This window comes from Pyrgilauda ruficollis, unplaced genomic scaffold, assembly GCF_017590135.1.
Source record: "Pyrgilauda ruficollis isolate IOZ18807 unplaced genomic scaffold, ASM1759013v1 scaffold15, whole genome shotgun sequence".
Lineage (NCBI taxonomy): Eukaryota > Metazoa > Chordata > Aves > Passeriformes > Passeridae > Pyrgilauda > Pyrgilauda ruficollis.
The window spans coordinates 9,007,798-9,020,150 of NW_024513654.1; the positions used below are offsets into that span (position 1 = coordinate 9,007,798).

Sequence of the window (12,353 nt, forward strand, 5' to 3'; positions counted from 1 at the left end):
TAAAAAAAATTGAGTTGACCTTTTTTTTTTTTTTTTTTTTTTTTTTTTTTAGTAACCTCTGTTGATTTGTTTATAAATTTTATGGGAATAATTTAGGGAGAAAAATGCCATGCTTAGGGAAAAGTGAAGGATTTGTTTTTAAACCTCACAAACATTTCACAAGGTTTTTGGAATAATTCCAAAGCAAATAGGACCTGTGAGTACTCCTTCTTTTCAAGGAGGTGACTGTCAGGACTGCAAAACTGCTCAACAGTTAATTCTGCATTTGTTACATAGACAGACATTTTAGCTGTTTTTTCAGGATTTATACAAACTTGTGTGGTCCTGGTGGAGGCAAAGTCAGTCCTGTACCTTTAGAAAGTTGTAAGTCCATACAAAAGACCATTTCTAGTTTGTAGAAAAACTGGGCTCTGTCTTTTAGGTAAATTTGTTTTTTCTACTGCTGTCCATGTTCATTGAAGGAAAAAGAGCAATTGGTGTTACAGCAAAGTCATGAGTAGCCATAGAAAAAGCTTGCAAGTTTTCTTCTGGTAGTCTTATCATGGATTGTTGTGCAGTGCAAAGAAATAATCAGGAAAAGTTGGTAAGCTTTTTGCTGATAACATTTTCTGACCTTACCAGACTGTAATGGTGTTTTGTGCTGTGGTTCAGTTAAGTGTACATTAAAAAATCAGTTTATATTATTTTACATTTTGATCAGAATCTAAATGTCATCATGTTAACTTTTATTCTGTATTCAGACCTAATGATACTGTGGATGAAGGTGCAGAAGCCTCACTGCCCAACTCCAGGGACATCACCAGCGAACCCTTCAGAAGAGAGCTGATATCCAACTTGGCTGAGCACATTTTGTTCAGTAAGTGTTGAAGAGTATCACTACCACAGAATCATACAGTGGTGTGGATAGGAAGGGACCTTAAAGATCATCTCATTTCAACCCCCCTGCCATGGGCAGTGACACTGTCCACTGGAGCAGGTTGTTGTCAGCTGCCTGTTTGGTTTTCTGACAGCATGAATTTTCTGTGTGGTAGTGTCACACTTCATAATTGTCTCCATTCATATGATCATTTCATGACTTACATGACTTTCTTGACAATTCTCCATCCTTTGTCTCCCTCCGTTCTCTTCAAAGTTTAATAAACTCTTTCTCTGATCAAGTAGAAGATTTTTATTCTGTTTGTTGGACTAGTACACTAAACTTTCTGTAGCTGAGGTGCTGGGTTGTCATATTGATACATTTATTGCTTGTCTCTTCATGTAAGGAGCTATTGAAGTTTCTTAATGGCATTATTTAAGATCATACATGAACTCATGTAGCTGCATGGACCAGTGTTGCCAGGTTTTATAGGTTATGTGATGTATGCTTCAGTCAGTAGGACTGGCTTGTGGTACCAGAGATACACAGGAAACAGTTCTTACTTCCCTCAGTAAATACTTAAGCTTTATTTGGCCTTCTTAGTCCAGGTTACTTTGATTATTTTAGCATTGTTTCTAGACACACATAATACACTTTGTATTTCATTCAGTGGGTACAGTTCTGTGCCTACATCAATGTTACTATTTTTTAAATAGTGGGTACTCTTTCATTTGTAATGGTGTTTGGAATGTCTCAGATGCTCAAGAAGTTTATCTTGTTCACCCCTAGCTGCTGACAAGTCCTGTGCTGTGATGTCTACCCACATTGTTGCCTGTTTGTTGCTGTACAGACACAGGCAGGTAAGGCTTCTGTGTTGCTTAAATAGCCAAACATCGCTTTGGCCTTGTTAATTATTTTAAAAAAAAGTATGGTTTTTACTATTGCATGATACTGATTAAAAAAAAACAAAGATGTATTTAAATTAAAGTGGATTTCAGGTAGTCTGAGTGCTGATATTTTAGTTAGCAGCGGGTGCTTGAACACAAGCCATTATTGATGGGATGATATTTAAATAGTGGGTACTCTTTCATTTGTAATGGTGTTTGGAATGTCTCAGATGCTCAAGAAGTTTATCTTGTTCACCCCTAGCTGCTGACAAGTCCTGTGCTGTGATGTCTACCCACATTGTTGCCTGTTTGTTGCTGTACAGACACAGGCAGGTAAGGCTTCTGTGTTGCTTAAATAGCCAAACATCGCTTTGGCCTTGTTAATTATTTTAAAAAAAAGTATGGTTTTTACTATTGCATGATACTGATTAAAAAAAAACAAAGATGTATTTAAATTAAAGTGGATTTCAGGTAGTCTGAGTGCTGATATTTTAGTTAGCAGCGGGTGCTTGAACACAAGCCATTATTGATTGGATGATAAATGCTCATGTGGAAATAGATCTTTGTAATTCAAAATGCTGTGTTTTTTTTTAAAGATTACATGGGTTTCATTTATTGTATTAGGATTGTTTTTTAGATCTCAAAACACATTCACTACTGTATACTCTAGAAACTCTTCCATTAATTTCCAAGTTGGTTTTAGTGTTCCTCAGTACTAAAATACTACATCACAATGGCAGAACAATACTAATGTTTACTTGAAGTCTTGTGCATGAAAGTTGGAAGATTTTTTTTTCTCCTACAAGTTTGTTTTGTATTTTTTCTAAAAGTCCTTCAAATCTGAAGCTTTTATTGCACATAAATTGAGAACAAATGGAAAAATATTGGTCACTTGTATAATCCTGCTTCTGGAGGAAGTATTACCATTCTCATCAGTCCAGTCTTTCCAATTTCCTAAAACAGTGGAATCAGAGAAGCATTTTATAATGTGATCTGACTCCATCTTGAGTAAAAACAAGAAAATGAAGTGCCTGAGGAAAGGGCTTTCCTCATGTTCCACACCAATTGTTCAGTTCTATTAAGTGCAATATTCCCAGGTGATTGATCATTCACTTTGTAGCATAGGTAATGGAAATATTAAACTTCTGACATGGTCTTCAGGTATCTTGAGGTATTCAGGTCTCTGCAGGCTGTGAAATAAACCAAGAAGCAAAGAAAAACCTTGCATTCCCAAATGGTTTCATGGCTGTAAAATATAATTGCATGTAATTCAAAACATGTGGATCAAAACCTGAGTGAAAATCAGTTTTTCTGATACAACTGTTGTGCTTTGGATTGTTGGCAGTTCGTGTATTGTGTTTGATATATACCTGATTATGTGGTTTACTGTTAGATTCCTGTGCAGAAAAATTGTTTAACTGTGTGATTCTGTGTTTATTTCTAGGGAACTGATCTTTCCAGACTAGTAGAAGATTTCTTCTCTATGAAGGAGGAGGTCCTAGCCCGTGACTTTGACTTGGGATTTTCAGGGAACTCAGATGATGTTGTCATGCATGCCATCCACTTGTTGGGGAACTGTGTAAATATCACAAACACGAGCAGAAACAATGAGTTCTTTGTCACTCCCAGCATCACAATACCTGCTGTCTTTGAGCTCAACTTCTACAGCAATGGAATACTTCATGTGTTCATTAAAGAGGCTGTTATTGGTATGTTTTGGGGTTTATCAAGGAAAGACTTTCTTGTCTCGAAAGTCAAAGTACCTGCACAAAAATCCCTATCAGTTTCTCATGTTATTTACTGTAATATATTTTTTCAACTCATGTTTACCTTAACAAATTATTTTAAAGCAAACTTGTATTCTGTTTGAGGAACGTTCCCATTCTTTTTTCCCCTCATCCTTTATCTTTCTTGGAAGTATTTGTGTATTGGTCACTGCCATAGGCAAGGCACTATCATAGTTCTGAGCCAACATGGCAAAACCTGTGTTTTGGTGAGCAGTATTTTTATGAGATTTTGTTTTGATCTGACATTACTGGACACAAAATAGTGGTTAAGTCTGTCTTTATTCTTGAATGGCATGTGTAATATCTGACTGCTTTTAGCCCCAGAAGTGGACAAAAGAGAAGTTTGATGTTTCATTTGCCATAAAGCCCTTTGGAAAATTAAACTTTTCCTGTGTTTGTTTCTGCTCCAGCCTGCAGTCTTCATGCAATTCAGAGCAGGAGGTACAGAAATGGTAGCAGTGGTGCTTCTCCCAGTTTAATCAGTCAAGAACACCTGGTCCGAAAAGCTGCCAGCTTGTGCTACTTGCTTTCCAATGAATTCACTGTGTCTTTGGTAAGTAATTGCATTAATTGGCCAGTGTTTGTTGTGCTTGTTGTTATAAAATTACAGGATGCTTTCTACAAGTGTCACAGCTCTGGTCTGTTCACTGTCAGTGCAGTGTGATGGTGATGGGTATCAATGGCTGTCACACACTGAGTGCCACCAGCTGCTCCTGCAAGTGCTGAAGGGGGTGATGCTGGGCTGGGCCTGGGACATTTCTGCTGTGCTTTAGGCCTTTCCTGAGAAAGGCAGCATTAAGAAGCCCACCTCGAGTTGTGGGAAGCTGAGAGAGGAGCTTCTCTAATGTATTTTGTATAATTCCTGTTATTAGATCACAGCTGTATTTTTGCATTCTGCCCAAACTATTTATATTTTTTTTTTACCTAAAGAAACAAAAGCTGTTTTTGTTTCTTTTACAAAAAAATACTCAGTCATTGTTAGTACCCAGCTCTTATGAGTTTACACAGGTGATTGAAATTGCATTGGGAAGTAAGGCTCTATATTCTAAAGATATCCCTTATTTGCATAGGAGTGCAGTACTCATGTTGTGCCACACCTGGTACTTAGTGGAAATTTTCAACATGGCCTGACTCCAGTTTTTGTTGTGACAAAACACTGACAAGAGCTGATGTTATCTCACTTTTCAGACACTGTGTACCTCCAATTTGAAGTACTAGATGTTATTTTTTCTTATGCATAGAAGTTACTTAAAATTCTAGAGATTCTTGAATTAGTTCTTACATTTGTACTCATAATTGACTTGTGCATTTTTATGGAAGCATAAGCCAAATTTAGTATTTTTGTCTGGGTAGTAAAGTTAGCTCATACACTGGAGTTCTTTAGTAATATTATCCTTCTGCTTTCAGAGTTAATAATTGATCATTATTTTTTTAACTAAGAGAATATTTCCTAAATGATTTCAAATAATGCAAAAGAAGTTGGGTTTTTTTATTCAGTTTCAAAACACATAAGAGAATTTCTTGGAAGTGTATTTTCCTTTAAATTCCAAATAGATCACTGTTATGAGTTTCAATAATTTTAATTTTATGATGATTTTGTTCCAGAACTGTTAACAAACTAAAATTTGGTTAGAGGCTATTAAAAAGGGAGAATATTTAATGTGGCTTTCTACCAGTGGTAATGCATTTTGGAAAACTCTTGAACATGTTTTAAATATCCTATTTCACTATAATTTTTTTAATGTCTGCCAGGATAAACACAAGAGTGGTGCATTGGGATTATGCTGATAAAAGTTTAACAGCTTGCTTAAAGGAAATAATACTGCTATAGAAAACATTGATACTGAACAGGGAATGGTGTTGCTTTAATGGGTGTAATGGATGTGACTTTTTCACTGCATTCCTTTATGTTGTTCAGCCTTGCCAGGTGATCTATCAAGTTTGCCACGAGTCTGTGGAAAGGCTGATCCAGTACGGCATTCTCCTGGTGGCTGAGGTAAAGTGGCAGAGATACTGTTGGAGTGGGGTACTGTACTTTGGGTGGTTTATGCTCCTCAGTTGTGAGACTTGTTCTAAGCACATGTTGTTACTGAAAGCTTGTAACAATGTGCTCAGGACTGAGACTGCTTCCTTCCTCTGTTCCTAAGCATCAGACAGTTGGGCACAGTCAGTCTGTGATGCTTCATGACTCTGTGTATAATTCATTTTACCAGTAAGGCTACTAAGGAAGACACCTATTTTTGTACTGTCTTGAAACTTGGGATTTATTTTATTATTGAAGCCCTTGCAAATGTAGCACAGCTACATGGATTTTTTACTTTCTACTCTACAGGAGTCAGAAGTCCAGACCTTTTGTCATTCTTTAATTCCTTTATATTGATCTCAGTATTACTGTAGAACTCCTCAGCTTGCAGCTTCAAGGCTGTAGGGGAGTCACTGTATGGTGCAGTTTGCCAGAGGTGCACAGTGCAAAGAAAACCTTAGAGGAGTTGAGGCAGCTGATTCAGCATATCTTTGCTTCATAAACTTCTTTTTGTGCACAGTAAACAAACCTTGGCACCCAGGGGGAAGCAAGAAAAAAACCCAGTCTTTTTCACCAAATGTCTCTTCTCTCTCCTTTTCTCAATGCTGCCTATAATTGAGTTTCACTTGCATCCATTAAATATTGGTTAATAAATGCATTACATCAGATGAGGTTATAAAGTAAACCTATTGCTTGCCTGGATTTGGAGTTTTACCTATTTACCACCTTGTTTTTGAAATTTAAGCAGGATGATCAGGAGGATGTTAGCCCCAGTCTTACAGAACAGCAGTGGAATAAAAAACTCCCTGAGCCATTATCTTGGAGAAGTGATGAGGAAGATGAAGACAGTGATTTTGGAGAGGAACAGAGAGATTGCTACCTGAAGGTAATATTTTCCTTATAATGTTGAACCCTCTAGTGAGAGATATAAATTACTTTGCTTATTCAGGATAGGTACTGATAATTTTTTTTTTTTTTTTGGGGGGGGGGGGGGGGGGTGGGTTTTGTTGATTTGCAATGTTAGTATTTTTGTACAGTCCATTCAATGTTAGTATTTTTGTACAGTCCATTTGTTTCCTTCCCATGAGGAAAGTAGCTGAAGAAACATAAACAATCTTTACAGGGAGGTGGAAGAGCAATGGGTTAGAGTCCTGAAAATTGATAAAAGATTCAAGTACCTTGGTTTTATTCTTTACATGCAGTCTAAAACGGGCACATCCAGCTGGTATTTATATTCAGCCTATATTTCACTTCACAGATTGCTTATGTTGATTTTAGATATATTACTGTTTTTCTCAGAACTGACACAAACACTCTTTAGGATATTTTGTTAACACATGAAAACTTCTGTCTGTGTCTGGGCAGCCCTTCTGTTGGCTGCAGAACAGCATGATGTCTTTAATTTCATCTTGGGAAAATAGTAGTACTCTAAAGCAGGAAAAAATAGCATTGGTCTGTGATGTTCAGTGCTTGTCTTTTCCCTCATGATAAACCTCTTTTTTCTGCTATGCTCCCATATTGTGCTATGCCCCCACACTTGTTTTGTGCTTTTGTTTTTATTTTGGTTGCTGTTTAGACATGTTATGCCTTGCAGATCATTTCTGGTTTCCACTCTGTCACTGAACCTTTTGTTGCCTTTTCTTAGGTGAGCCAGTCTCAAGAGCACCAGCAGTACATCACTTTCCTGCAGAGGTTACTGGGACCCTTACTGGAGGCATACAGCTCTGCTGTCATCTTTGTGCACAATTTTAGTGGACCTGTTCTAGAGTCTGAATATATTCAGAAGCTACACAGGCACTTAATAAGCAGGACAGAGAGGAATGTTGCTGTGTATGGTATGTTAAACTGGTTGTGGAACTGGGTTTGATTCATTCTGCTCTTTCTATGACAAGGTAGCCCAAATTGAATTTCAGGTTGTTTATCTCTGGGTTTTCTCTCTTGCAGCTGAAAGTGCTACCTACAGTCATGTGAAAAATGCAGTGAAAGTCTTCAAGGAAATTGGAGTAAGTGTTTGGTGCTCAGACCTGGCAACTGTTAAGTTTCATTTCAATAATGAGCACATAATAATTTGGGCATTTCAGGGAATCTGTTCAGTGTCTTTTTAAAATCAGTGATTGTATCTGTGGAAATGTATTGTGGGTTTGGAGCATTTTGGTTTCCTGTAGGCTGAGGGCTGTAACAGAGACCACAAGCTCTAGAACAGAGCACTTCTTGCCCCTGGGAAGGTCTGTCTGGATGGATGGGTGACTAGACATTTTTATTCACAGCAAATGAAGTTCATCTGTTCTACTCCAGGTCCCTATTGGACAATATTGAAAGGCTGAGAACATGTTCTGTGCTCAGTAATAGCTAAATTTAATTTTGAAGTCTACTTAAATCTTTAAAAAAGCATTAGTTATTGAATTTTGGCTTAGTGGTGAATGATGCTCCAGAAGAACCATCCTTATACACCTTAAGTGTTCATCATGAGGATGCAAGTCTTCTTTAAGATAAACATTTAATTTTGTACTTTACCACTAGTATTTTAAATCATAAATCACCCATCTAGATTTTGCAAGTGAAGTGTTTTTCTTACATCAGACTGGCATGGCTTCCTGAATGCCAGATAAGGTACAGCATTATAATTTAGAAAGTATTGACATTTGGGCAGAATGTTGCTGGATATGGGTTTTGAAGTTTTTGCCTTTAAATTCTAATGTATTGAATAATCCAACCATACTTGGCCTAATAAAGGTATCTTTCTGTAGACTCTGAATAGCTGTGAGGAAAGCACGTACTGAATCCATCATTTTCCAACAGCAGGATAAACTAGAATGAAAAGTGGAACTAGATAATGTTTGCTGAGCATCTTTTATAGCATAGTATCTGACTTCTTGTTTTTACAGTGCTTACACTTTCAATTGGATGTCTTTGATTGGTTGTTTTGTGCCTCACTGCTAAGATTTGGCTGTTTCTCATGCACTGTACTTATTTCTCAATTTATTTTCTTCAATAACCCCTGAAGGGCTTCAACCTTGAGTGAATTGTAATAATACCTAAAGGCATTGCCATCTAAGCCTTCAAGAAAGGAAAAGAAAGAAGTCTTGTAAACTTACTATAAAACTTACTATAGACCATAAAATTTTAATCTCAGAAGAAAGAAGATTCCTTTAACATGGTGTTGTTAAAGGAACATGGTGATTCCTTTAACATGTGTTCGTGCTGTGTTTCAGGTTTTCAAGCAGACTCAGCAAAGGAAAGACACCATTTTGGAACTGGGCACTACGTTCCTACCTCAGAGCAACAGGCAGAAACTACTGGAATTCGTCATGAGCTTCATGGTGTTATAGACCACACACAGCACCTTTGTCCAGGGATGCGAGGACAAGTTTTGAGACTGTGGCAAAGCCTGGGGACATTTGCTAATCCTTCAAAGTGTAAGGTGCCACTGTCTGGGTAAGGCCTTCTCTGACTTGAACTACTGGAAGACAAGTGCCTTCTTACATGTGCATTTATGGGTTTCTTACAGTCCCAGTCCTGTTGTGATGCAGCGATACTCAGATGACACTTTGGATACAAGTAATTTAACATGTTGCAAAAAATAATATAAATTATTAGACTTAGATGGTAAAAAAAAGTTTTATCAGTGTTACATTTTAAACAAACTTTTAAAGACTGTAACAGATGCACAAGTGCACATATTGGTGTTCTGTAGCTAACCCTGAGATCTTGAGTTTAGTGGCAACACAGTTTATGGCTTAACCAAGTAACTTTCATTCCAATTCAGTTTTATTGTTTTAATAAATGGCTCAAAAATTTTGCTTAGGCAGGCTATGTACTTCATGGATAAAGCCATAGTTTTTCATAAGTGTTAACATAAATGCCAAAATTGTAATGAAAATTACAGGTACAGACATCTGGGAATAACGATCATGTAGCAGGTGATTGTGAGAAATGTCAGCAGGCACACCTTGCACTATTGAAACTGTGTAGTGCAGTGGTAAATTGCACTAATCACTGCTGTCAGGAGGAATGTGAGAGTAGTGTTCTTGCTTTTATTATGGCATCTGTCATTCAGCCAGGTGAGTCAGAAGACAGTTGCCTGAATGTGAATATCTTGTAAAATCTTAGATTATTTAATTGAAAAAAAACCTAATAAGTTCAGGGTTTTGTTTTGGTTTGGTGTTTTTTTTTTTTTTTTTTTTTTTTTTTTTTTTTTTTTTTTTAATTAATAGGATATCAGATTTTTTTAAGTGGAGTAAAGTCTTGATTTGGTGAAATAAGTTTTAATTTTGACCCTAAAAATTTCAGCAATAATTTCATTAATTCTTTGGAAACAAAGTGTTCATATTATATTCTGTTGTTGAGCAGACCTAAATTGGTATGAAGTAGTACCTCTAGAAACACAGAAATATAAACAATGTACTTTATACTGTGATCAAACTGACTTACAAATAAAATTAATTCACAGGTAAAACTGAATGATGAATAAATTCTGTCCTATGAAACAGGACTCTGGTGTTGCAATTTGATCCTTTTTCATGGAGGACTTGCACTGTAGATTTCATCTTCTCTTCATGTAAGGGCAGATTAGATTGCAGCCTGTAGTCCTGTATTTTTAGTACAGCTGATTTAGCTGAAGCAATAACTTGTTGGTATGTGAAGCTGGTTTGCTTGTGAAATGTGTTTTCCCTCCTTTATGCCTTCTAGATGAGGGAAATTAAACATTTCCTTTGCTGCATTGCTTTGCTTGATTCTCACATCCTGGCCTTGTGAGCAGAAAATCCCCCAAACTTCATCATGTAATCTCTGTTGCTTAACATAAACATGGAAAATCATACTTGAATCCCAGCACTTACACTGTTATGCCAGCACAAAACTGATGCACACAATTCGAGTTTGTGGCCAAGGAGCTTGCATTTGTACTGCACATTTGTCAACAAGAATATTTCTGTAAGTTTTTTATTAAATGCTATTAATATTTGAAAGCTGCAGTTTATAGTTTATTAGCATTATACTGTTAGCACTGTGAGATGCATGTGTTTTGTCACTAAACCAGGTGCTCTACAACACTTAAAGAATTTCTGAACCAAAGCTACATTAATATGGATAAACACTGACCCTTGAGTCGCTTGTGTTATGTCCTTCTGCTGTCTCAGCAGGACTGACTACATCACACATAATTTGTTTTGTGAAGGCTACCAGCTGTTTAGAAAACAGTTTCATCTCATACTCACTGATGTGCACTGTTCATCCACCTGATGACTTCTCCATACAATGTTTGTTGCTGATGGCTTCCATTTAATATCAAAAAAAGTCTTAGGTGCTTCTGAATAATGAGCTCTCATAGTTTACTGCACTTCAGCAAATCTGAAGTGTACTAACAGCAATGTTTGTACATTAAAAAAAATTCTAAAAATGAAGCAATATGAAGCAAACAAAACTTGAGTCATTTTATTAAGAATGTTTTGCCAACTGAGGTATTAGTTACCATAAAACCCAGGAGTACTGTGGTCACTGGACTGTTCTGGCAAGGTGTTGCAGCTAAAATAATTTATAGCTCACGTTAAAAAAAATTAAAAAATAAATCTGGTTAACACAAATCAATGAGTGGATAATAATGCATGTGAATACACATTAATGGATACTTATATATGCAGGGGGAGAGGCACCTCTAAAACTGTTTTGGTTTCGTATGAAAAAAAAATCCTGCATGTGATAGATTGGTACTATGAATCATATGCCACTGGAAGCCCTTGCATTCTGCAGCAAGTGTGTATGATGTATACATGTATATATGCTAGTATGTATGTTCTGACACATAACATCTATGCTTTTCCCTGAAATTAAAGCACAGAATGTAAAATTATCAGGCTGTAACAGTCAAAAAGACTGAAACCAACACTTGCACTGTATTTACACCTTCAGTGTCTTCTGATTTTATTAACTTTTCATGTTTGCTTTGCTGTTATAATTCCAGGTCGAGTTGATTTCAGTAAAGTTAGCCAGTAAAAGAGAAAGGACTGGCCCTGAATTATCACAACTGTATTTTATGACTTTATAAAGACTTACATGAGTCTCGTAATTCTTATGAGCATAATACTCAGGTGTGCAAACCTTTTTGGGCCAGTGTCTTTTCATGCTACGAGAAATTTAACCTCCCCACGGCCATCCTGTCGATGTCCCGTTTTTAGAGAGATGGAAATGTGGGATTGCACTCCCTGGGTTCCCTGAGTTCACTGCCTGGAGTCTGGGCAGGGCATTGGCTCTGTGCCCTGGGCAGCACAGGGCTGCACTCACCACCTCTGATCAGGAAGCATAGACACACACTTGCATTCAGCTGCCTGCCTGCTCCTCAGAGAAGTGCCCCAAGCACCACGTGGAAGAAGGTTGAGCTGGGAGGTGATGTAAGATACTGTTGTTTTTGTGTTTGTGTGCTGATGAGCCGGGAACTGCTGACTGGAGAATGTTACTGTGTTTTACCTGTTATGTGTAATGCGTGTTTGTTGTAGAAGCACAGAGGTGTACTGGAGTCATTTTAATAAATTAAACTGTTTGCTAATATGACATTTAACAAGCTCCTCTAGTGTTCTTTTGATTTATTTTTTTGTTGTTGTGGGTTTTTTTAAATAACTCGATGAGATAATTTATTCAATAACTTCATTACACTGCAGGTAGTTTCTGAAATTAAACCATTAAAATCCCTCATTGTAGGTGTATCTCTACCAGTGTATGAGCTAGTGCAGAAACACTTAAAAAGCAGGTTGAAGTGACATCCCAAATCCTGAGCCGCTGTTTTGTTGCAAAGTGGAGGTGCCATT

The 12,353-nt window shown here is 37.1% G+C and overlaps 1 protein-coding gene across 5 annotated transcripts in view; it reads left to right on the plus strand.

The window, feature by feature from the left end:
• GPAM (glycerol-3-phosphate acyltransferase, mitochondrial) overlaps nucleotides 1-12,099 on the plus strand; it is a 30,805-nt gene extending 18,706 nt beyond the window's left edge. For 3 of the 5 annotated variants that reach the window (XM_041461229.1, XM_041461228.1, XM_041461232.1), the window contains 9 exons: nucleotides 741-856; nucleotides 1,646-1,716; nucleotides 3,188-3,452; nucleotides 3,941-4,083; nucleotides 5,449-5,526; nucleotides 6,299-6,439; nucleotides 7,199-7,388; nucleotides 7,498-7,556; nucleotides 8,766-12,099. In XM_041461229.1, coding sequence (XP_041317163.1) covers nucleotides 741-856; nucleotides 1,646-1,716; nucleotides 3,188-3,452; nucleotides 3,941-4,083; nucleotides 5,449-5,526; nucleotides 6,299-6,439; nucleotides 7,199-7,388; nucleotides 7,498-7,556; nucleotides 8,766-8,882 — 1,180 coding nt within the window. In that variant the 3' untranslated portion in view covers nucleotides 8,883-12,099. Of the gene's footprint in view, nucleotides 1-740; nucleotides 857-1,645; nucleotides 1,717-2,005; nucleotides 2,077-3,187; nucleotides 3,453-3,940; nucleotides 4,084-5,448; nucleotides 5,527-6,298; nucleotides 6,440-7,198; nucleotides 7,389-7,497; nucleotides 7,557-8,765 lie in introns of all 5 variants that reach the window. The other 2 variants (XM_041461231.1, XM_041461230.1) reach the window with 2 other exon arrangements.
• The last annotated feature ends 254 nt before the right edge of the window (nucleotides 12,100-12,353 follow it).